Here is a 25,389-nt window from a genome sequence, read left to right as displayed (position 1 = left end):
GCAACAATAATAACAATTGTTTCAATGTATACCTGTGAATTAATCCAGTTTGGGTTTGTGGGACCAGAGCATATCCTGGTAGCTTTGGACATAAGTCAACACACAACACTGAGAGAGATTCCACTTCATCTGAATATCCTCTCATGAGTGCACCAGTGATTAACAAAGCGGATGGTCTTAAGCACTGCTTTTTTTTCTAAGAAGGAGGTGCTCACATGAACTTTTCTATGAACGTCACTTTACAGGAAACTCCTTACTTTCGACATATCCCCCAATGCTCCTTCTGCTTCTCTTGATCGCTGCTTGCTTTTAGTATCTACTACAGCCATAGGTCCACATATCTATCTGGGTCGAACTTAAGAAGTGGATGGCCTACTACTTTCAGGAACATCAGTGCAAAGGTTGTCAGTATTAGTAGAGACAATCTTGATGGGGTAACTATCAGATTCATCTGACAAAATCTTCTTTCACATTTACTTGATGATATAGCAATGGTGTTTAAGGTGTGTGTTAACTTAACAATTTATCCTTTGTATAAAGCCACTCATTTTTCTTAGTTGATGTGCAGCAATCAAGTCCATCATTACTAGAACTGTGTTCCACTTTATCTACACTACCAGTACTGCCAATGTTGGCTTCACTTTCTTGATTTTTTTTATTTTTGCAGGAATAGATGATGATTCTTCATCTTCACATTTTCTCTTGTGGCTCAATGGCACAAAATAACTACTTATTTTATTCATCTCAGAAAACCAGTAGATTATCTTGTGATTAATTGCATCTCAGGTGGCATGTGCACTAAGCTGGTAGCTGGTACACAGCAGAAGTGAAAGTGAATGTATTTCTGAGGCGGAAATGAACCAAAAGTGCCAACATAAAGAAAATAAAATGGAAATGACTTTTAGAGTATTTCCCTTCGACTATCGATTGGAATTGATCTATATCAGTGGTCAGCAAACTTTTTTGGTGGCTGGCTGCATTTTCAATAATGACTTATATGGTGCGCTGCATAACTTCTAGGCAAATGTTCATAGGCATACCTAGCTATGTTTGTCTTTAACACAAGTGTTAATGGTAAACATTAGCTTTTAAAATACTTGCAACAAGAAATGGCTTAATTATAAAACTTTAAGCACTGATCTTAGTAGCTTTTAATGCAAACATTGGTAAGAGAGTAGTTTTAAAGCAAACGTATATCACTTTGACATTGTTCTGGTCATAAACGTAAAACTGTTTGCTTCTGCACAGATTGTTAATATTGTATCCACATACCTTCACAAAGCAGGGTGCTTCATGTGTAGCTGAAAAGAGGTATGCAAGCATAGGATGCTCAGAGCGCCGAGGTGGTGAGCACAGAGATTTCTACTCTGCCCATGCTTGATACAAAACAGCAATTCGGTTGCTGAAATGAGGGATTGGGAGTAAAAAGAGAGGCTTCAACCAGAATGGGCACACTTTTTCTTTAAGCAGCATCTGTTATTGAAGTTTTGGGGGCTAGGTTGCATGTGTGCGGGACAGTGGACTTGTCAACTGCAGTAGCATCTTGCTTAGGGGAACTCATGAGGGCCTGAAAATATCATAATTCTATTAGTATCCTGCAGGCCAGGCCACAGTTTGCCAACCCCTGATCTAAATTGACAATGGAAGATATTTCAAAAACACGAGTAAACCAATAGTAATCATTTTATTTATTATTACTGTTGTACAACAAAAAAGGTACCGTTACTGCATAATGTTGTGTACTATCAAAAAAAAAAAAAAAAAAAAGCACTGGTCTTATGTACAGTAATCCCTCCTCCATCGCGGGGGTTGCGTTCCAGAACCACCCGCAAAATAAGAAAATCTGCGAAGTAGAAACCATATGTTTATATGGTTATTTTTATATATTTTAAGTCCTTATAAACTCTCCCACACTATTATAAACATTTCATGCACAGTTATACAGCATAAACCCTTTGTATTCTCTTAGATATTAGATAAGATTCGTTGAAATTATGTATGTAAACACAGTTTACATACAGTAAAACCTAAATGTTATTTTAAAGATATCGAGCGTCTCCGATATCAATACGTTACAGCCATTACAACAGACAGGCCACCAGCAATAAATACGTACAATGCAAGAAAAATTGTATACAGTAAAATGTGTGTACAGCGACACTAAACTATGTACATGTAATAAGTACTGTACGTAAATAATTAATTATGGTTACTCACCAACAATGACACGACGACTTGTCCGATAACGATGAGTTTAATTTTACTGCACAACAAAGGATAGCGTTACAGCTCTTCTAAAGGAGCCTCTTCAGGCGACTGTTTAGCACTGCCGTTGTTCTTCTTCCATCACTCTTCAATCCAAATCCCTAAAGCAGATTCCATCCAGACTACTGCCTTATCACGTCCACTTGCAACTTGTTTTGCGGCCTGATTAAAGGACACTGCGGCCGTAGATCTTATATGCTTTTCCTCCTTTTTAAATAAAAAGAATTGTGGACTCATTGATGCGGTAATTGTGTCCTGCAGCGGTGTAGCTGTTTCCTTCCTTCAACATATCCAAAACTTTTACCTTTTCTGCAATCCTGAAGCATTAGCAGTAACGTGCATTAATGTTGAATGAGTGAGATTAGACTTCCTGGTTAATGCAGCACTCCGTTGCTGAGCCAATCAGCAGCACACAGGAACTTAACCGCGTGCGCTGATTGGGTAGCTTCTCAGCCATCCGCCAATAGCGTCCCTTGTTTGAATTCAAATGCGTCCCTTGTTTGAATTCAAATGGGCAAATCAACTGAGGAAGCACACGTACTGTAGACCGCAGACATCCGCGAAGCAGTGAAAAATCCGCGATATATATTCACATATGCTTACATTTAAAATCCGCGATGGAGTGAAGCCGCGAAAGACGAAGCGCGATATAGCGAGGGATCACTGTATACCAAGGAAACCTGTATCCCTTCCTTTAAAAACCCTTGTATGACATTAGCTAATTGCTTCTCTTTATCACCCCCTATCGTCCCTCAATCACTGCTCAACTTGGCTGTAACCAAAAGGGTAAATGGGACTGGACTGAAAAAACTGAATATCATACAAAACTGAAGTTTGAACAAAGGTGCTATTAGTCAAAACATTGCCTAAACTGAGGAAGACTGTATACATCAAAAGCACGCATTCACCTTGCTAATAATGAGGACTCCTCATGCTTAACAAAAGAAGCTTCATTCTTGCTAGATATCTTTATTGTAATATAGGTTTAGTAAATTACATTAGGAATATTGGTCACTGCTGCAAATTGCCATTTTATGTTGGCAAAACCATGTTATGTTTTATGTATGTACACCCACACCATACAAAAACTGATTGTAGCGCTTCATTATTTAGGTAATGACTTCCAGCACAGCAGGCATGATGGAGTGTTGATCAACTGAAAAATTCTTAACCTGTCGATATGCAGATATGCAACATTGTCCCTCTTAAAAGGGAACTAAAATATAGTCTTTACATCATATTCTTCACTTTTGAGGTTTAATTTGTTTGTCACTTAAATACACATTATAATTACAGCTTGATAATATGAATTACTGTATTATACGCATTAATTATACTTTTTGCCTGTTTGGTGGCATTTCCCTTCTTGATTAAGGGTGTCCCAGGATATCTCATTATGTATATGCAAATATTCCAAAATCTGAAATACATCTTGTCCCAGGCATTTTGGAGTAGGGATAGTCAGCCTGTATTAATATTACATTTTTTATAATTTATTTATTCCCACACTTAGGCCATTTTCTCTTGTGTTTTATTTGATTTTTGGAATACATTTATTTTTGATCTGGATCAGTATATTGTGACGAAACATAATATGTTTATGGTACCAGTATTTTTAGTTTAACATTCTGGGTTTTCTAGGTGCTTTGTTATCCTCAAAAATAATAATAATAATAATAATACTATTTATTTGTATAGCACATTTTCATACAAAAAAGTAGCTCAAAGTGCTTTACATAATGAAGAACAGTAAATAAAAAAATATAACAACATAAGAAATTAAAATAAGACAATATTAGTTAACATAAAAAAAAAGAGTAAGGTCCGATGGCCAGGATGGACAGAAAAACAAAAAAATAAAACTCCAGACAGCTGGAGAAAAAAATAAAATCTGCAGGGGTTCCAGGACACAAGACCGCACAGTCCACTCTGGGCATTCTACCTAACATAAATGAAATAATCCTCTTGTGTCTAGGGTTCTCACGGAAGGACTTGATGATGATGGACATGCAGACTTCTGGCTTTTAATTCTTCACTGTTGGAACATCATTGTGCTTTGAGTAGATGGTGGTGGCGAAAGCCACCACCAAAAGGACACCAGAAAAAGAAACAGAAGAGAGAATAGGGGTTAGTACAGATTTTAGAGCTACTATGGATAGTTATTATAATGAATTGGATATACAAAGTATCAGGATTAAATTACAGTGAAATTATGAGAAGGCCATGTTAAAATAATGTGTTTTCAGCAGTTGTTTGAAGTGCTCCACTGTATTAGCCTGGCGAAATCCTATTGGTAGGCTATTCCAGATTTTAGGTGCATAGCAGCAAAAGGCTGCCTCACCACTTCTTTTAAGTTTTGCTCTCGGAATTCTAAGGAGACACTCATTTGAAGATCTGAGATTACGATTTGGAATATAAGATGTCAGACATTCCGATATATAAGATGGGGCGAGATTATTTAAGGCTTTATAAACCATAAGAAAAAATTTAAAGTCAATCCTGAATGACACAGGTAACCAGTGTAGTGACATCAAAACTGGAGAAATGTGCTCGGATTTTCTTTTCCTTGTTTGGATTCTAGCAGCTGCATTTTGCACTAGTTGCAAACAATTTATGTCTTTTTTGGGTATTCCTGAGAGGACTGCGTTACAGTAATCTAGTCGACTGAAAACAAACGTGTGAACTAATTTCTCAGCATCTTTCAATGATATAAGAGGTCTAACTTTTGCTATGTTTCTTAAGTGAAAAAATGCTGTCCTAGTGATCTGATTAATATGCGATTTAAAATTCAGATTACAGTCAACAGTTACCCCTAAGCTTTTTACCTCCGTCTTGACTTTTAATCCTAATATATCCAGTTTATTTCTAATAGCCTCATTGTATCCATTATTGCCAATCACTAAGATTTCAGTTTTCTCTTTATTTAGCTTGAGAAAGTTACTATTCATCCATTCTGAAATACAAGTCAGACATTGTGTTAGTGAATCAATAGAATTGGGGTCATCAGGTGCTATTGATAAATACAGCTGTGTGTCATCAGCATAGCTGTGGTAGCTCACGTTGTGCCCTGAGATAATCTGACCTAACGGAAGCATGTAGATTGAGAAAAGCAGCGGACCCAGGATAGAGCCTTGTGGAACACCATATTGGATATCATGTATCATTGAGTTGTAATTACCACAACTAACAAAGAATTTTCTCCCTGCCAGGTAGGATTCAAACCAATTTAAGACACTGCCAGAGAGGCCCACCCATTGACTAAGGCGATTTCTAAGAATATTATGATCAATGGTGTCAAATGCGGCACTCAGATCCAAGAGGATGAGAACAGATAAATGGCCTCTGTCTGCATTTACCCGCAAGTCATTTACTACTTTAACGAGTGCAGTTTCTGTGCTGTGATTTGTTCTAAAACCTGACTGAAATTTATCAAGAATAGCATGTTTATTGAGGTGGTCATTTAACTGCGTAATGACTGCCTTCTCTAAAATTTTACTTAAGAAAGGTAGGTTAGAGATGGGTCTAAAATTTTCAAGAGCAGTGGGGTCAAGATTATTTTTCTTAAGTAGGGGTTTAACTACAGCAGTCTTGAGACAGTCTGGGAACACCCCCGTATCTAATGACGAATTTACTATGTCAAGAATATTATCAATTAGCACGTCCGATACTTCTTTGAAAAAATTTGTTGGTATTGGGTCAAGGGCGCAGGTGGAGGGTTTCAGTTGAGAAATTATTTTATGTAAATCAGGTAAATCTATCCTAGTGAAAGAGTTTAATTTAAAAAAACTTTCCTTTCTACAAACTACTTATTTGCTTTGTTGTGCAATTGTGTTTTTTGAGGATGGTTTCATAGTTAACTATAATGTAATCAATATTATTCAGAGATTTAAATATTACAGTTTGTTACTCTGTCATCATTGTTAGAGAAGGTGAGCGTTGTGCCAGGAACGGAAAAAGAGTAACATAGACCGGGAGATGTGGGTTACCAGAAATCAGGGTCAAAGTGCAAGTGAGGGTTGAAACCAAAGTCAGTTGAGGGGAACATAGTCCATTGTGCTGAGGAAAAGAAGAGGTGAATGAAAACTATTCGTTCTAAATTTCCACTTAAATCACTGTTAACTGTACAAATGTTTTGAATGTGTCCAGAATCTTTGACAGTAGGGAGGACTTGATGACGTCTGGCTTTCCCAAGCTAGCAACAGTAAACAAAACACGGACAAAATAGTGACACCCATGAAGAACAAAGATGGTACATATCAAGGCATGAAATAATTGTAATTCTTAAAATTCACAAAATAACAACATGAATTGATTCCTCATCATTAAAAAACCTCTAGGGGAGAATAAATTAAGAAAATACAATTACTCCTCGAAAAAAATAAAAATAAATTAATAAATAAAAAAAACAAAAATTACCCTGTACTGGACCTAATACAAAGTAAAAGCGAACTTTATTTTCATCTCAACCATATACAAGTATACAGATAGACGAAATTGCGAAGATATGATACACATTGATCAATGAACCACTTCTGTTTCCTCTGTACAGTAATCCCTCCTCCATAGCGGGGGTTGCGTTCCAGCACTCCCAGCGAAAGGTGAAAATCCGCGAAGTAGAAACCATATGTTCATATGGTTCTTTTTATATATTTTAAGCCCTTATAAACTCTCCCACACTATTATAAACATTTCCCGCACAATTATATAGCATAAACCCTTTGTATTCTCTTAGATATATGGTAAGATTTGTTGAAATTATGTATGTAAACACAGTTTATATACAGTAAAACCTAAATATTATTTTAAAGATATCGAGCCTCTCCGATATCACATATGTTACAGCCATTACGACAGACAGGCCACCAGCAATAAATACGTACAATGAAAGAAAAATTGTATACAGTAAAATGTGTGTACAGTGACACTAAACTATGTACATGTAATAAGTACTGTACATAGATAATTAATTATGGTTACTCACCAACAATGACACGACGACTTGTCCGATAACGATGAGTTTAATTTTACTGCACAACAAAGGAGAGCGTTACAGCTCTTCTAAAGGATCCTCTTCAGGCGACTGTGTAGCACCGCCGTTGTTCACCTTCCGGCAGTCTTCAATCCAAATCCCTAAAGCAGATTCCATCTAGACTACTGCCTTATCACGTCCACTTGCAACTCGTTTTGTGCCCTGGTTAAAGGACACTGCGGCTGTAGATCTTATATGCTTTTCCTCCTTTTTAAATAAAAAGAATCGTTGATTCACTGATGCCGTAATGGTGTCCTGCAGCAGTGTAGCTGTTCCCTTCCTTCAACATATCCAAAACTTTTACCTTTTCTGCAATCATTTGCATCTTCTGTTGGCACTTGGACACGGACCCTGAAGCTGTAGCAGGAGCACGTTAATGCTGAATGAGTGAGATGAGACTTCCTGGTTAATGCAGCACTCCGTCGCTGAGCCAATCAGCACACAGGAACTTTAACTGTGTGCTCTGATTAGGTAGCTTCTCAGTCATCCACCAATAGCGTCCCTTGTATGAAATCAACTGGGCAAACCAACTGAGGAAGCATGTACCAGAAGTAAAAAGACCCATTGTCTGCAGAAACCCGCGAAGCAGCGAAAAATCCGCGTTATATATTTAGATATGCTTACATATAAAAGCCGCAATAGAGTAAAGCCGCGAAAGTCGAAGCGCGATATACCGAGGGATTACTGTATTTCCAAGATCAGATGGAAGTGGAAATCATCCATGGTCAGCATAACAGTCTTTCTTTTATTAAATCTCGTATAGTTTGGGAAATAAAAAATGTGGTGATAGTTTTGTAAATTTCAGTTACTAAACCCCTGGACTTCTTTCTAACTAACTTAACCCTTAGTGATTCAGATATGTTGACTCATTCTGTCTCAAAAGAAAAACAGAATGTTATTTCCTATATATTCTCTAATTTCCTTCTTGATTTATCTTTCATTGGGGGTACATTTCCACTGATAATAATAGTTCAGATTTTTTCCAAAAAGTTATTTATTCCATTCTTTAAGTTTATATATTTTTTTGTGTTCTTGAAAGAACTCAACATCAATATAACATGTTTCTGAGACTGCCAATTCATTATTTTTGATCAAGTCAAATGATTATTTGAGTACTCTATAAGGAATGGCTGGATTGCTCAAACTGTGGATTCTCTGGTTTGGGAAATGAGCACATATCTGTGCTTCTCAACCTCATTTTTTCAAAGGAAGTGAAAAAAAAAAAAAAAAAAAAAGCTTGCAGGCACTTTCTGAAATAGTCTGTTGTCTACAACATTTTACAGAGGGAGTTAAAGTTGCAGTTTAGATGTATCATGACTTAAGTATGAGGAAGACATCCATGTATTATGGTCTACTTATTGTTTCTGTATTACGGGTAAAATTCTGTTACAACGAATATCTTTACAATGAAATTTTCATTACAATGAAGTATGTTTATGGTCCTGACAGTTTCCCGATATGGCATGGGTCTATAGAAATCTTGTTACTATGAAGTAGATTCAGCAGATACTTTCATTATAACGAAATGCCCAAAAGACCTTGAAATGCCTGAATGAATCATCCACAGAGCAGTTAGTTCTGTGGTTGCAGCTCAGTTGTGCACAACGATCCCCAAACAGAAACCTTGTAAAAAAAAATGTCTTTCTTCGAAATTTTCTTATAATTTTTTTTCTTTTTTTTTTTTGCTGTTTTTGTTTTCGGTGGTTTTCAGTGATATCTTTTGCTTTTTGCTCATTAACATTTGAAAAACATCCATTGAAATTTAACTCATTGTCACCCTTCTATAGAAACGGCAGCCACAAAAAAACAATAACTCATATAATAATTCATATTAGAAAAAAAAAAGACGTTGCCAGTGAATTCGGAATTTCGCCATTGACACTGTAAACTTTCTTGAAAGACCAGGCAAAAAAAGAAGAAAAATCTCTGGTTGCAAATGTATGCGAACTGCTGCATTTGAAGACGTTGAAAAAGCCATTTTTATGTGGTTAAGTGATGCTTGTTCAAGAAACATTCCTATTAATGCGGCACTCACTCAAGAATATGTGAGGTTTCTAAACTCTCTTGGGACCTCCCCCAACTAGACGACACGCCGAAGAGCGTCCCGAAGTGCGGTCACGGTGTCTGTGGAAGACTGTTTATCTGTTGCCAGAGCAACAGCAGGCTCACAGCTCTGATGCGGCTCGGCACTGAAGCAAACAGAAAAGATCTCAATGGGTGATGCAAGGAACAATGTAAATGCAGGTAACAGTATTACATGGCCACTAACTTAGTCACAACCCTGTCTGACTGTGTCTGTGTATAGGAGATTGGCAGATCCCGCTACAATAAATAACCGTGCTGTTCCTGTTTCATGCTGAATAAAGCTGGTTTTGCTCAAGTACAGAGACTCAGTTTCGTGTTTTGGGGTGTAAGACAGGGACTTATAGCATGACCATGATCTTTTAGGATTCGCTTCTGTGGCTCCTCATTGCAGCGCTGTGAGCCTGCTGTTGCCCTTCAACGGACAAACAATCTTACACAGACGTGGAAATTGCACTTCGAGACGCACTTCAGCGTGATGTTCCTGTTGAGTTGGGAGTGGGGGAATCCCAAAAGAGTTCAGAAACCTTACAATATGAAGAAGAAGAAAAGGATGATTCGGCTTCTGATTGTTATCTGTGCTACACACAACATGCTTCCACATTTAGATAATTTTTGCGTTGAATTCCTCCCACCCAATTGCACATCAGTGCTTTAGCCATTGGATTTGGGCATCATTCGCACCCTGAAATTGTTTTATCGCAAGGAAATGCTGAGAAAAATTCTCATCAGCATAACTTGTAGACAGAAGAAGATTAAAATTAATGCGAAAGAAGCTATTGAAAAGAGTGCAAACACCTGGACGCAGGTTAAAGAAAGCACTATAGCAAGAAATACAGAATCTCATTACATCAAAATTTTCATTACAACGAAATATTTTTTAGGTCCCTGGCAGTTCATTGTTTAAATTTTAAATTACAAGAAATATTCTGTTATTTCAAATCTCAAATACAAATTTTCACATTTTTATTGATAGAAGTAGTTAGATATTTGTAGTAAAGCTGCATTAATTCAATTATAATAGTGATTGATAGGCAGTAATTGTTTATCCTTGGCTATATAGAGATGCTTAGTTTCTGTTTTCAATTTAAAGTTAGTTTTCAGATTTATTTAGGAGACATTACCTAAAAATTGTTTCACATATACAGTGATCCCTCGCTATATCGCGCTTCGCCTTTCGCGGCTTCACTCTATCGCGGATTTTATATGTAAGCATATTTAAATATATATCGCAGATTTTTTGCTGGTTCGCGGATTTCTGAGGACAATGGGTCTTTTAATTTCTGGTACATGCTTCCTCAGTTGGTTTGCCCAGTTGATTTCATACAAGGGACGCTATTGGCAGATGGCTGAGAAGCTACCCAACTTACTTTTCTTTCTCTCTCTCTTGCGCTGACTATCTGTGATCCTGACGTAGGGGGTGTGAGCAGGGGGGCTGTTCGCACACCTAGACGATACGGACGCTCGTCTAAAATGCTGAAAGATTATCTTCACGTTGCTACCTTCTGTGTGTAGCTTTTAAGTATGCTGCACGGTGCTTCGCATACTTAAAAGCTCGAAGGGCACGTATTGATTTTTGACTTTGTTTCTCTCTCTCTTTCTCTCTCCCTCCCCCTCCCCCTCCCCCTGCTCCTGACGGAGGGGGTGTGAGCTGCCGCCTTCAACAGCTTTGTACCGGCGGTACTTCGCATACTTAAAAGCCAAACAGCCCTATTGATTTGTTTGCTTTACTCTCTGTTTCCTTTGAAGAGGAAGATATGTTTGCATTCTTTTAATTGTGAGACAGAACTGTCATCTCTGTCTTGTCATGAAGCACAGTTTAAACTTTTGAAAAAGAGACAAATGTTTGTTTGCAGTGTTTGAATAACGTTCCTGTCTCTCTACAACCTCCTGTGGTTCTGCGCAAATCTGTGACCCAAGCATGACAATATAAAAATAACCATATAAACATATGGTTTCTACTTCGCGGATTTTCTTATTTCGCGGGTGGCTCTGGAACGCAACCCCCGCGATGGAGGAGGGATTACTGTACTGCAGATATAAAATGAATGATGCATGAACTGGAGTGGCTAACTAGATGGTGTTAAGGAAATTTTGAGGAATGAATGCTAGGTTCCTTGTATTGCATTCCACTATAATTGATGCCTCAATCACAATTTGATGAAAGGTTTTAATTAGCAGCCATGTACTCTAAAGAATTCTTGTGGGATTGCATTGTGTAATGGATATTTTAATTTGTTAAAACACACAATCATGTAACCAATACTTGCCTGTTGTTTTCAGCATTCTGCATTGTCATGCATTCACAGCTGATAGTAGCCTGTTTTCTTTGTTGGAATACCCTTCATTTGTCTCTCTTTTGTCATATGGAATGTTTATCAGGCATTTTGCATTGTCTATGTTTTTTTTAATTTAATTGGAATTTATTTCTATAGAACCATGAATCCATACATGAGAGAAGTTTTTCTCTGCATCTTGAGATTAAACACATGTCATACAATAGTGTATCTGTTTGTTTTGAGATGGAAAAAGAAGTACAAAGAAAACCACTGTTGTGAGATTCACCCATTTCAAAAGGAGACTAGCTGTGAGTCTCATGTCTTCACCAAGTTCCCTGTTTGTCTTGCTCTGTGGTACCCCTGCTCTCTCTGCTCTTTAGGCAGCTAGACAATAATAAAGGAAAACAGTCACACTTATGATGGCATATATTTTTTCACTGTAGGCAACATACTTCTTGCTGTGGCTCGATTGCTAAAGCTTTTGTGTTCTTTAATGAGACAGAATATTGAGCTTGCTTAGCAGGTAATGAAGTGACAAGAACTTGCTTGAATGGGAGAAAGCCGCTGCGGCCTTTTATTCATCCATCCATCTTCCTAATCCACTTATCGAGGGCAGGGTCGCAGTCCAGTTGTAGCCTATCCCAGTAAGCATTGGACACAAGGTATGAACAATTTCTAAAAAGGGCTCTCTAGTCAGTCGCAGAGTTAACACATGCAAACACACTCTAGGATCAAATTATCAATGCCAATTCACCTGAGTTCAATACGGATGTTTTAACATATGAAGAGTGGGGCTGTCATTGCTCTTTTACAGTGCCTGGCTCTGCATGAAGTCTGCTTATATTTACAGATTGAATGGCATCATAACTAAAGGATTTACTTGTTCAAAAATATGGTGCTTAGTTCTTTTATTACTATATCATCACCAAGAGCAGTTCATCATGCATTTAAAAAAAATAAAATAATGGTTTGTGCCTTTTTCTGATGACACAGTGGCTATATCCCTTTAAAAAATGTAAGGCTGTTATTAATAATACAATGCTGTGTTATCAGTTCAGGTGTTTTTGTTATGTTTGCAAAGTATAATGAAACTCCTGTGCGCTCAGTAACATTCTTACCTCAAGAAAATAGAACTTGATAAATGAAAATCTTTACAGCTTCAAAGTGAATGTATTTGGTAATTTTTAAGGCTTTTTTGTCAGGTATGGATGCAGGATTACATAGAGAACAGAAAAAGTATTTTTAAAATTTTTAAGAAACACTTCACTTTAGAAAACAATTTTTTATGACAAATTAATATATTCTATGATTATAAAGAATTAAACCTGAACACACCAAACCTATCCTTTAATGTCTGCTCTTTTGCTTCAAGACAGTGGACAAAAAATGTTAGTAATCTATACTATGTATAAGCTGTACAATCTTATACATTTCCTCCGAAATATTGACTGATGCAATTACAAAAAAGCATTTTTGAGTTTATATGTGCAAATTATTTTAATACTTGTGACTTTGCTTCAGGGCATAATTTGAGAACACATTCATACTGGAAACAAATTCATGTTGTGTTTAATAACCATTGTGTAAAGCTGCAAAAGGTATTTGTTTTATTAATGGATGCTACCATGGTGAGAAGTGCATTGTCTGTAAACAAAGATTAGTTTACTCTTATTTCGCTAGCAAGCTTGTTTTGTGTTGCTTTCATTGTTAATTTATTAAAGTATTTGAATTGTAAGAGTAGGACAGATTATATCCTGGAATAATATTACCACTATACTGTAATAATGTGTAGTTACATGCAAAATCAGTACAGATTAAGTACATACTTTGTAGAGGATTCTTGATGTTTGTAGACCTTATTTATATATATATATATATATATATATATATATATATATATATATATATATATATATATATATATCCACATTACTAACCGAGAATGCTAAACCGGATGGACGTAGGGACATCCGGCCACGGGCCGTAGCCACAAAAAGACGTACTGCGCAGGCGCCCCAAGAAATGAGGCGCTGCGAGAGGCGGCCGCGACCACAGAAAAAAGGAGTGATCACAGAAAAAAGGAGTCAAACTCAGGCGACGCACACAGCGCCGCACGAAAGCCATTGCACACGAAACTAGCACACAAAAAAAAAGAAGCCGCTTGCACCCCACAAATCCCACACCCACCTCCAAGCACACCAACACCCCACCCCCCCCACCCCCTATAAGCAACGGACGGGACACACACAAAGAGGGCGATTCAACAAGCCCCTGGCACACAAAAAAAAAGAACCCACAACCCCCTGACCCCCCCCCCCCCCCAACAAGCAACGGACGGGACACACACAAAGAGGAGGATTCAACAAGCCCCTGGCACACAAAAAAAAAGAAGACGCTCACGCCCCACCAATCCCACCACCCCCTCCAAGCAACATCCCCCCCCGAAACAGGACGCACAGAAAGAGGAGGATACACCAAGCTCCTACCACACCAAAAAAAAGAAGCCGTGACCGCCTCACCAAGCCCATTAGAGACGAAACGGGACAGACTACGGACATGGCACACGAAACGTTCACAACAACGACGATTTAGACCCACAAACACACTAACATCAATAAGAAGTGACACCCAAAGCCCCATTTCTAAAGGAACCGTCCGCAGACACCTGCTAAACGATTGCGCCACTTAGCTGACAACGCGTTCAATAATGAGTCCACTATTGAGGAAAATTCATTGGGATTAATGAATGTCATTTGCAATCATTGTCATTCACTTAACTTCCCTGAAGAAACAACTGGCAATACAAGTAATGAATTTACACGTTGTTGTCAAAAGGGTCAGATTAGACTGCCTCCTTTACATTCATATCCTGAATATCTACAGAAGCTTCTAACTAACGATGTACCTGAAAGTAAAAACTTTATGAACTGCATTAGATCCTACAATAGTTCATTTGCTTTTGCATCTACCGGAGTAAATATCAGGCCACCAAAAGGCAATGGCCCATACTGCTTTCGCATATGTGGACAAATATTGCATCGCATTGGAACAGTGCACCCTGAAACAAATCAACAACGCAAATATGCACAAATCTACACAAAAAGCCCCATTTCTAAATGAACCGTCCGTATTAAACATACGTCATCTCAACATGTTCACACTATGCAGCATAGGTGGATCTCATTACAATAAGGCACTATTAACCGTTCAACCGCAGAAAAGGCTCCATATTAACAGTGAGTGCGATCCTCCTTATTACTTATCCATATTTATCACGCTCAAGAACAAACAAGTCATAAATTCACGATCACGGGTGCAAAACGATATTGCTCAGATAACGGGACCAAACACAATTCACACTATGCAGCATAGGTGGATCTCATTACAATGAGGCACTATTAACCGTTCAACCGCAGAAAAGGCTCCATATTAACAGTGAGTGCGATCCTCCTTATTACTTATCCATATTTCTAACGCTGAAGAACAAACAATTCATGAATTCACGATCACGGGTACAAACCGATACGGCTCGAGTAACGGGACCAAACACACGAACCCGCATGAAAAAAAACAATACACGTCGGCTCCAACGCGCTTCTGAAACTCTGGAAGAAAAAATGTCTCGGCTCCAAAAACGCAAAGCTCAACTAACACAGTTACAGAAACGAACCCAAATGGACAGACACACTGAACGTGGACGCATGCAGCGTGCATCTCACAGTACTGCATCGAAACAGGCACGGCTTCAAAACGAAACACCTCCCGTCTCAGACATACAGAAACGGCAGCAAGGGGACAAAATAAATAAACGCAGACGTCTACACCGCGCATCTCAAATGCCGGAAAACAAGCAGGCAAGGCTCCAAAAAGAGAAAGCTCAACTGACCGACATACAAAAACGGGCAAGGCTCAATACAAACAATGCACGCCGTAAACTACAACGGGCTTCTCACACCTCACAGGCAAATCGATTACAGCTCCAAAACAACACGTCCCAAATACTGGACATACAACGACGCCCCTCTCAAACGGCACAAGCAAAACATACACGTCACGGACATCAACGACAGACACCTGCTAAACGATTGCGCCAGTTAGCTGACAACGCGTTCAATAATGAGTCCACTATTCAGGAAAATTCATTGGGATTAATGAATGTCATTTGCAATCATTGTCATTCACTTAACTTCCCTGAAGAAACAACTGGCAATACAAGTAATTAATTTACATGTTGTTATCAAAACGGTCAAATTAGACTGCCTCCTTTACATTCATATCCTGAATATCTACAGAACCTTCTAACTAACGATGTACCTGAAAGTGAAATCTTTATGAACTGCATTAGATCCTACAAATCGATATCCACTATGAACATGAACAGTGGCACTGCACATGACATCCGTCTTGCAAAACTGTTAATTATTGATGAATGTACAATGGCATCCACTCACTTACTCAACACCATTCATAAACTTCTACAAACGTTTATGAATAATAATCTTCCCTTTGGAGGAAAGGTACTTTTATTACGAGGAGATTTTAGACAGTGCTTAGCTATTGTTCCACATTCCATGCGCTCAGCTATTGTTAAGTGCACCTTAAAATACGCAGACAATTGGCATTGCTTTCAAAACATACAGTTAGTACAAAACATGCGATGTCCACATCCAGATCATAACAATTGGTTATTACAACTGGGAGATGGTACACTCACCAATACAGATAGACTTCACCCAGATATTATTACAATTCCTCAAGCCTTTATCTGCGCCGACTTAGTTACAGACAGATTTGGAACAGCAATCTCATTAGACCAAATGCCCCTTTTAACACAACACACTATATTATGTCCAAAAAATATTAATGTGGAAAACATAAATACCCAAGTCATTGCATTACTTCCTGGAGAGACACAACTCTTTCTAAGCTCTGACAAACTTGACTCTGATCACGACAATAACCATCTTCATTGACCTTACAAGTTCTGACCTGGAATTACCTTTTACACTTAAACGGCGTGTACAAAGAAATTTTCCAATAAACCTTTACACTGTGCCACACACTTTATTGTTTGCTTTCTATTTGCATCATCTACACCTTCACACTATTCTATATCTCATTCATACATCACGCTCTTTCTCATTCCCAACACCAGGGATTGGCGAGCGAAGCGAGCAGGGGGCGGAGCCCCCTAGTGTATATATATATATATATATATATATATATATATATAATGTGTGCATGTGTTTATAGTATTTATTTTATAACACATTCATTCTTTCTTTTTAGGACGAATACATCAGGCAATGGTTACATCTTTGAATGAAGATAATGAAAGTGTCACTGTTGAGTGGATTGAAAATGGTGATACCAAAGGCAAAGAGGTAAAAACAAAATTTACATTGTTTTGTAAATTTATATATATATATATAAAATCCAATGTCTGTCTGTCCATCCAGCCGCTTTTCATGAGAGAACTACTTAACGGATTTAGATCAGGTTTTTTTTTTTCTAGAATTTGCTTGAACATTCCGGTTGATTTTGCGAACTCTATCATCGTGCTAAGTATGATAGTATGATAGTTTGCTTGCAGTATTGATTTATTTGCATGAATTTGAGAGAGACGCAGCGGGCCGAGGGGTGGGGGACAGGGCGTATCTTACATCCGCTTAGCTAGCGAACGAAGGAACTACTTAACGGATTTAGATCTGGCTTTTTTCTAGAATTTTCTTGAACATTCCGGTTGATTTTGCCACTTCTCTACATAGATTTGTAGTTCGCTTGCAGGAGCAATATATTCGTGCTAATCCGAGACATAGGCTTTGGGCCAAGGGGAGGGGGATGCGTAACGTCAGGAGTAGGGAGCCAGGCAGTGCCCTCCTCGCTGTCCTATTTCACTTCTACGTGGGTGGAGCCATGGGGGATGGGGTGTGTGTGTGTGTGTGTATATATAGATATATATATATATAGATATAGATGTATATATATAGATATAGATATAGATATATAATATAATATAGCCTGCTCAAAAAAATTAAAGGAACACTTTAAAAACACATCAGATCTCAATGGAAAAAAAAAATCATGCTGGATATCTATACTGATATGGACTGGGTAATGTGTTAGGAACGAAAAGATACCACATCGTTTGATAGAAATGAAAATGATCAAACTACAGATGGCTGAATTCAAAGACACCCCAAAAATCAGTGAAAAAATTAAGCGGCAGGCTAGTCCATTTTGCCGAAATTTCATTGCAGCAACTCAAAATCGTACTATGACGATTGGGGGTCATAGTTTTGTATGGACCCCCAATGCTTGTATGCATTCCTGACAACGTCAGGGCATGCTCACAATGAGATGACGGATGGTGTCCAGGGCGATCTCCTCCCACATCTAAACATAATGTCCCAGAGGTGTTCTATTGGATTTAGGTCAGGCGAGTGTGGGGACCAGTCAATGGTGTCAATTCCTTCATCCTCCAGGAACTGCCTACATACTCTTGCCACATGAGGCCGGGCATTGTCATGCACCAGGAGGAACCAAGGACCCACTTTACCAGCATAAGGTCTGACAATGGGTCCAAGGATTTCATCCCGATACCAAATGGCAGTCAAGGTAAATAGATAGATAGATAGATACTTTATTAATCCCAAAGGTGCCATGGTCTAGCCTGTAGAGGTCTGTGCGTCCCTCCATGGATATGCCTCCCCAGACTATCACTAACCCACCACCAATACTGGTCATGCTGACCGATGTTACAGGCAGCATAACATTTTCCATGGCTTCTCTAGACCCTGTCACATCTGTCACATGTGCTCAGGGTGAACCTGCTCTCATCTGTGAAAAGCACAGGGCGCCAGTGGTGGACCTGCCAATTCTGGTATTCTATGCCATTCAAGTTCCACGGTGCTGGGGCAGTGAGCACAGGCCCACTAGAGGACGTTGGGCCCTCAGCAGATGGCTGTTCATGTACTACTTTTAAATTTCAATAAAATTTTCTAACATGACCTATGATTGGTGCACTTATGTTGTTAAAATATGTTCAGTAGGTACTTTTTATCAAATGATGACTCGTCTTGTTTTCTAGCCTACTCTTTTAGCTTATTCTTCACCATACTCTTTTGTGTTTATCCTTGGAATTTTTAATGCAAGATGTTAGTGTCAGTGTAATGAGAAGATGGTAGGCTTGAAGATATGCATATTTAAACAGTCCAGGAGACCAACAAGTCTAGTAAACAGGAAATTGTTCTTTCAATAACTGTAGTATGTACAAATCAAACTAGTGTCCTTTGTCCTCTTTTGGCTGCTCCCGCTAGGGGTTGCCACAGCTTATCATCTTTTTCTATATCTTCCTGTTCTCTGCTTTTTGCTCTGTTACACCCATCACCTGCATGTGCTTGTGGTATAGCGGGTCCACAGCTCCGATCAAAGGCCACTTTTTAAATAAATACTCACCGCACTCGCGGCTTAGAGAGAGGGTGTGGTAGTGTGGCCGGAGCAGTTCCAGGGTGATTCGTGATGCGGACAGTCCTCGCTTAAGTGCACAGGTGAGGAGTCGTCCGCATCCGTAATTGTTGCTGGGAGCTGCTAATTGCCACACCTGATCCACGTCCCCGTAATAAATAATAGAAGCGTGAGGCGGATAGAAGAGGAAGGAAAAAAGAAAAAAAGAGGAGGAAGAAGAGAGAGAAGGAACAGAGGTTAATGGGGAAGAAAGTGGCAAGAGGGAGAAAGCTGGTGTGTGAGAGCTAGAGCAGGTTGGACAGTAATGAAGCTAGTAGGAGAGCCCCGGAGGAGTGTTTGGCCGACTCTCGGAAGGGACAGATTGAAGCGGTCGCTCCAGCTGAGCAATTTGAAGGAGCTTGAGTGACCGGTAGTGGAGTCGACTGGCTGCTGAAGGAAGGGGAGTCGTGGAGGCTTTGGGCGTGTTGAGCCCCAGTGTGAGTGCCCTGGCCGCTGGGGAAGGAACCCAAGTCTCAGTCCAGCTGGAGCCCGACGTAGCTGGGGATTGGAGGGCTACCGGACCAGAAATGAGGGAGCTGCATTTGCTGGCAGGGCGACTCCCCTGTTGCGAGGCCCAAATGGGAGAAGCAGGAGAGTCGCCAGTAGAAGAACGTACCTGGCTTTAGTTTTAAAGAAAGACTTCCTCCAGCCATTGTTTTTAACCTCGGTTTTTGAAGGATTTTTTTTTAGTGTGTTTTTAACCTCCACAGTTCACTTGTTTTTATTGATTATTTATTTAATGGCTTATTAGAGAGACTCTGTACTATTTATTTGAAAACTTTGATTTTGTTGATTTTTTTTTAATAAAAGCACTTTGCACTTTTTGCACCATCCTCTTGCTTCATGGTTGATGTCTTCACTGCCTAGCTCATCGGTGACATTACCAACAGTGTCGGGTTCGAGGGCTCCCAGAAGGAAGATGGGAGCATGTAGCAGAACCCACATTGTCACAGTGCTCTCTCACAACATCCATAAACATTCTCTTAAGCCTTTCTCTTTTCCTCTTGCCTGGCAGCTCTATCCTTAGCATCCTTTTCCCAATATACCCAGCATCTCTACTCTGCACATGTCCAAACTAACACAATCTTGCTTCTCTGACTTTGTCTCCAAATCGTCCAACCTGAGCTGACCCTCTAATGTACTCGTTCATATCCCTATCGATCCTCGTAACACTTAATGCAAATCTTAGCATCTTTAACTCTGCCAACTCCGGCTGTGTCTCCTGTTTTCTGGTCAGTGTCACCGTCTCCAACCCATATAACATGGCTGGTCTCACTACCGTCCTGTAGACCTTCCCTTTCACTCTTGCTGATACCCGTCTGTCACAAATTACTCTTGACACTCTTCTCCACCTGTTTCACCCTGCCTGCACTCTCTTTTTCATCTCTCTTCCACAATCCCCATTACTCTGTACTGTTGATTCCAAGTATTTAAACTCATCCACCTTCGCCAACTCTACTCCTTGCATCCTCACCATTTTATTAGCTTCCTTCTCATTTACACACATGTATTCTGTCTTGTTCCTACTGACCTTCATTCCTTTCCTCTCTAGAGCATATCTCCACCTCTCCAGGGTCTCCTCAAACTGCTCCCTACTCTTGCTGGATATCACAATGTCATCAGCAAATGTCACAGACCACGGGGGCTCCTGTGTAATCTTGTCTGTCAACCTGTCCACCACCATTGCAAATAAGAAAGTGCTCAGAGCCAATCCCTGATTTAATCCCACCTCAAAGTTTAATGCATCTGTCACTCCTGCAGCAGACCTCACTACTGTCTAACTTCCCTCGTACATATCCTGTACAACACTTACTATATGTACTTCTGTGCCACTCCTGATTTCCTCATACAATACCACAACTCTTCTCGAGGCACCTGTCATATGCTTTCTCCAGGTCCACAAAGACACAATGCAACTCCTTCTGGCCTTCTCTATACTTCTCAATCAACACCGTCAGAGCAAAGATCGCATCTGTGGTGCTCTTTCCTGACATGAAACCATACTACTGCTCACTAATCATCACCTCTATTCATAACCTAGTTTCTACTACTCTTTCCCATAACATCATGTTGTGGCTCATAAATTTTATCACCCTGTAGTTACTACAACTCTGCACATCCCCCTTACAAATCCTTGCTACAGATCAATGTAGTAAAGGTAAAAAAAAAATGTAAAATGCATAAATAAAAATGCTGGATAACCTAATGACTAACACACTCCTGATTGTATAACAATTGTAACAATGTTAATTAAATTATATTAATTATATGCAAATACACATATTTCATTCATTTAATTAATGTGCACATCACAAATGCTCTGATTATATATCTATTTCTCAGAATTTATGTGGGCATTGATTGATTTATTCATTAATTCCTCAAAAAATGTCTTGCATCATGTAATTGTCAGTTGAAAGAGCATAACATAAGTGCTTTGTTGTCAGTGAAGTTTATTCATTATGTTTAAGTTTACATGGGTCATATTATCTTTATAAGTATTAGTGTAACAATTAGACACTTGACCTCTCTCTAACTGGCAGTGTACGATTAAAAACAGGACAAACCTCAGATAATCTGACATCTCTGTGCTTTGGGCTTATTAAAAACAAAAGAAAACTGTCATTTAGCCTGTTTAAATGTTAAACAAACATATTCTTATTAAAACATCATAAACTTAATCTTGCTTTTCATTCAGATTTTTTTCTAGGAGAATCTAATACATAAATGCACCAGCAACATCATTACAGTATGTATCTGTAATCCGTCACCTTTGCTTCCTACTAGGGATTTGAGTAAGAAATGTTTGAACGTTCAGTTTGAGATTGAAAACTGCTTAAAAAAATTAAAAAACAAAAAACACCTATTTGTACGTAAGCCCCACCGCTTCCTGTCATTGCCCCAAATCACAGTGTGGTTTAAGAAGAAAACAAAATTTTAACGTAGCCTCCTTGACAAATTACCGGCTGGTTGTGTGCATCAGTGAGCCTGATTTACAAGTGAACCAAATCAAGTGTAACAGCAAAGCGACCTCTGACAGATCCTAGTAAAATGAGTTTTGAAACCCTCCCTCACTGCTCCTCCCTATTTTGCTCGCTTTAATGACACACACGATCAGATGACAACTAGTAATCCAGTAAGTGCTCCCTCACTGGCAGTTGCATTTTTAATAACACAGACAAGAAAGCAGCACTGAGGTTATAGTCAAAACACCGAGCAAATAAAGAAGACAGAAAACATACCATAGGGAGACTGCAACACTGGCATGAGTAGTATAGATGTACTGGCCAAGGAAAGAACTTGGAACTTTCTCAGATTGAGGATACAATATGGTGAGTACAAGAAGCAATGCTTAATCATCATTTATGACGATTGTTCATGTCCATGAGCACCTGATACTTTACCCATTTACACCCATTGATGGTGTTACTTGTAGCTGGTCTGCTTATTCTGCTTAAAGGTACATCTGTTTATTTAAGCTTTTGTAAAAGAAAATGATGGGAGTTTTTAAAATGTATTTTAAACTGAAGGGTTTGTAGTCTAACGGTGATTGTCTCTTAGTTCCTACTGGCACGGCGACACAGCTTCTTGTGTTGTTTTAGTGCCTCCATTTCAGAGGAAGGAATAATTGCTGCTGAAAATGGGCCTTTGCAGCCATATGTGAATCATAAATTAAAAATCATTTCATCCAGCAATAGGCATTATACACACTAATAATGCCTTGAATATATTTTTAAATCAAATTAATGGTATCTTGATTAAAAAGGTATTCATTTTTATAAAAAACATGAAAATTTGTGGATAGCCTGAAACTTTTGACTGTACTGTATATTGGCTTACTAGAAGTCTGTGCCATTGGCTAAAGCTGTCTCTGACAAAGAAATGTTAATTTGACAACCTATACTGACCTTTTAATTTAAGAACATTGACGTGTGTTTGGATAATTTCATTAGGGAACAAGCATGACTAAGTCTTCATTAGACTAGTGATTTGAAAATATTATTTCTTTGAAAATATTGCTAGACATGACATATTTAAAGTGTACAGCATCAGATGGTGCAAAGTTGTCTATTCTTGGAAGATGTAGCCCTCATTACATGTGTGTTACAAAACTACCATTCCTCTGCATTGGAATTGAAATGAATGTGGCTGCCTGACTTCTTTATATTGTTTTATTTAAAACATCCATAATTTACTCTTACCAGTAATTTTGCAGTTCAGCCAAGTTGCACAAGCATTACTCATACAGAACTGTTAGCTGTTATTATTCAAAATACACCATAATGGTCATGCGAAAGACAGTTTCCCCTCTGGGATTAACAAAGTATATCAAAATCAAATCAAAATTTAAAAAAAATAAACAGACTCTATGAATTTCAGACATACACACAGAAGCACCCTAACTGCCGCAATACTATTAAAACGTTTAAGGGGTCCTTAATAATCCTTGTTATTAGGGCTGGGTATTCGCACTGATGTTGTGATTTGATTTGATTATGATTTCACAAAGCCCCGATTTGATTTAATACTGATTTTTATCTTGATGGAGTTAGCATACAGTAACATATTTGAAGTGTTTGCTATTTTAAATTTCAGTAACGCTTTATTTGAAGCTTGTCTGCATAGTGACTTCATAACATATGCATAAGCATGGAATAACATTTAAGAAGAAATACTCGATTAGTAATGAATAGTTAATATTATAAAAAAAAAATAGTTAATATCATAAAAAGTTTTTCATAACACTGTATCATTCAAAATTCATCATAATTTAACTAAAAGATGTATTGTCACATCAGAGTCCACAAATATTATGGGGATCTCCTTAATACAATGCAATGGCATCCACATAAAACAACTACATCATCTTGCGAATAATAATATTATAAAATAATCAAATATTGTTTCTTAAATAATAAATGTTATTCAATAAACTTTTCATGTGTTATGAATCTCCTTGTAGACACCCTTCAACTAAACTGTTAGCTAAATTTATTTCCCTATTGGACATTTAATTTAATCTTGTAATACTGCAAATTACATATCTTCAGCTGCTCATGTGTAGTAGTCACGATAATCATTCTCGAAAATGTGTCCTCACAGTTCCTCCTCAGACTAAAAGAAAGTGTTTTAAAATGATGATCTGGAGGTGATGCTTGTTGACCGCAGCATTGGCTGAATTTAATATAAAAGACAAAGAACCAATAATCGTGACTGGTAGTGCCGCTAATCCTACGGTACAGCTTATGCAGTTACTTCATGTCGGCTGCTTTCCGCACATGCTCACTTTGGTATAGCAGGCTGCTCGGGTGTGGCACATTGGAAACTTTTTTCACCTTAGCAGCCTTAAGAGAAGCTACGTTTATTGGACTTGCCAGAACACAGACTTGTGATATATGTGGTCATGCGATGAAACAGAGGATTGGAAATGCTAGAATGGTTTTTGGAACAACAGATAGTCATCTCAGCACCTCTGCGTACTGTATATGCAGCAAGGTTGCTCCCGGTGTGTCTGGCACGCAGCGCACTTCTCAGCAACACATCCCCCGCAGGTGCCCAGTTGTTTTTAATATAGTGAGATGGCTGCTGGAGCTCAGGGGGTTAAGGTGCGAATTTCAGAACCCATGTAATTTATCTCTGATTTCATAGTTAAATGTCTACACCATGCCCCCTAGAGCTCTCTCCACCCCTTCCTGCAGCAAGGGCTACTTGTATTAAAGTACTTTTTCCACAGAAAGCCTTAACAGATGCATTCATAACATATTCTGGATTGGAGGCAAAAAATGAAGATAACCAAAATCTACTTATAGTAATTGAGCAGGATAGAAATTCACAAGATAGATCTTGGCACTTTAAGAATCGATATTGTATAGTTTAAATGAAAAATAACAATTAATCAGAAAATCAGTATTTTTTTTTTTTTTTTACCAAGGCCTGTTTGTTCTAGACATGAGTAAATTAGTGAAAAATGAGCCTTGCCTCACTGTTAAAATTTTGCACTTAAGTTATCAGACATTTTGTTTCAACAGTAATGCTTTGAGAGCTGTTACTTCTTAGAGAAGGTGTAGTCAGAAACTATGTCTAGCTTTCATCATTTTACTATGAATGTGTGCAGAGAAGTTTTCATTGTTTAATTTTACTTTTTACTTAGCTCAGGCCTGCTGCATTTAAAGAAGGGACTGCAACTTAATCCCCAAAAATGGCAAACATTTTAAGTTCATCTCATTA

The 25,389-nt window shown here is 38.5% G+C and overlaps 1 protein-coding gene across 3 annotated transcripts in view; it reads left to right on the top strand.

Annotated features, from left to right (window-relative positions):
• kif2a (kinesin family member 2a) overlaps positions 1 to 25,389 on the top strand; it is a 151,522-nt gene that overhangs the window by 46,924 nt on the left and 79,209 nt on the right. For all 3 annotated transcript variants that reach the window (XM_028805458.2, XM_028805457.2, XM_028805459.2), the window contains exon 2: positions 16,945 to 17,039. In XM_028805458.2, coding sequence (XP_028661291.1) covers positions 16,945 to 17,039 — 95 coding nt within the window. The remainder of the gene's footprint in view (positions 1 to 16,944; positions 17,040 to 25,389) is intronic.

Source organism: Erpetoichthys calabaricus, chromosome 7 (assembly GCF_900747795.2).
Source record: "Erpetoichthys calabaricus chromosome 7, fErpCal1.3, whole genome shotgun sequence".
Lineage (NCBI taxonomy): Eukaryota > Metazoa > Chordata > Cladistia > Polypteriformes > Polypteridae > Erpetoichthys > Erpetoichthys calabaricus.
The sequence above is the reverse complement of the archived record's forward strand: the minus strand, read 5'-3'. Positions and strand labels throughout refer to the sequence as shown.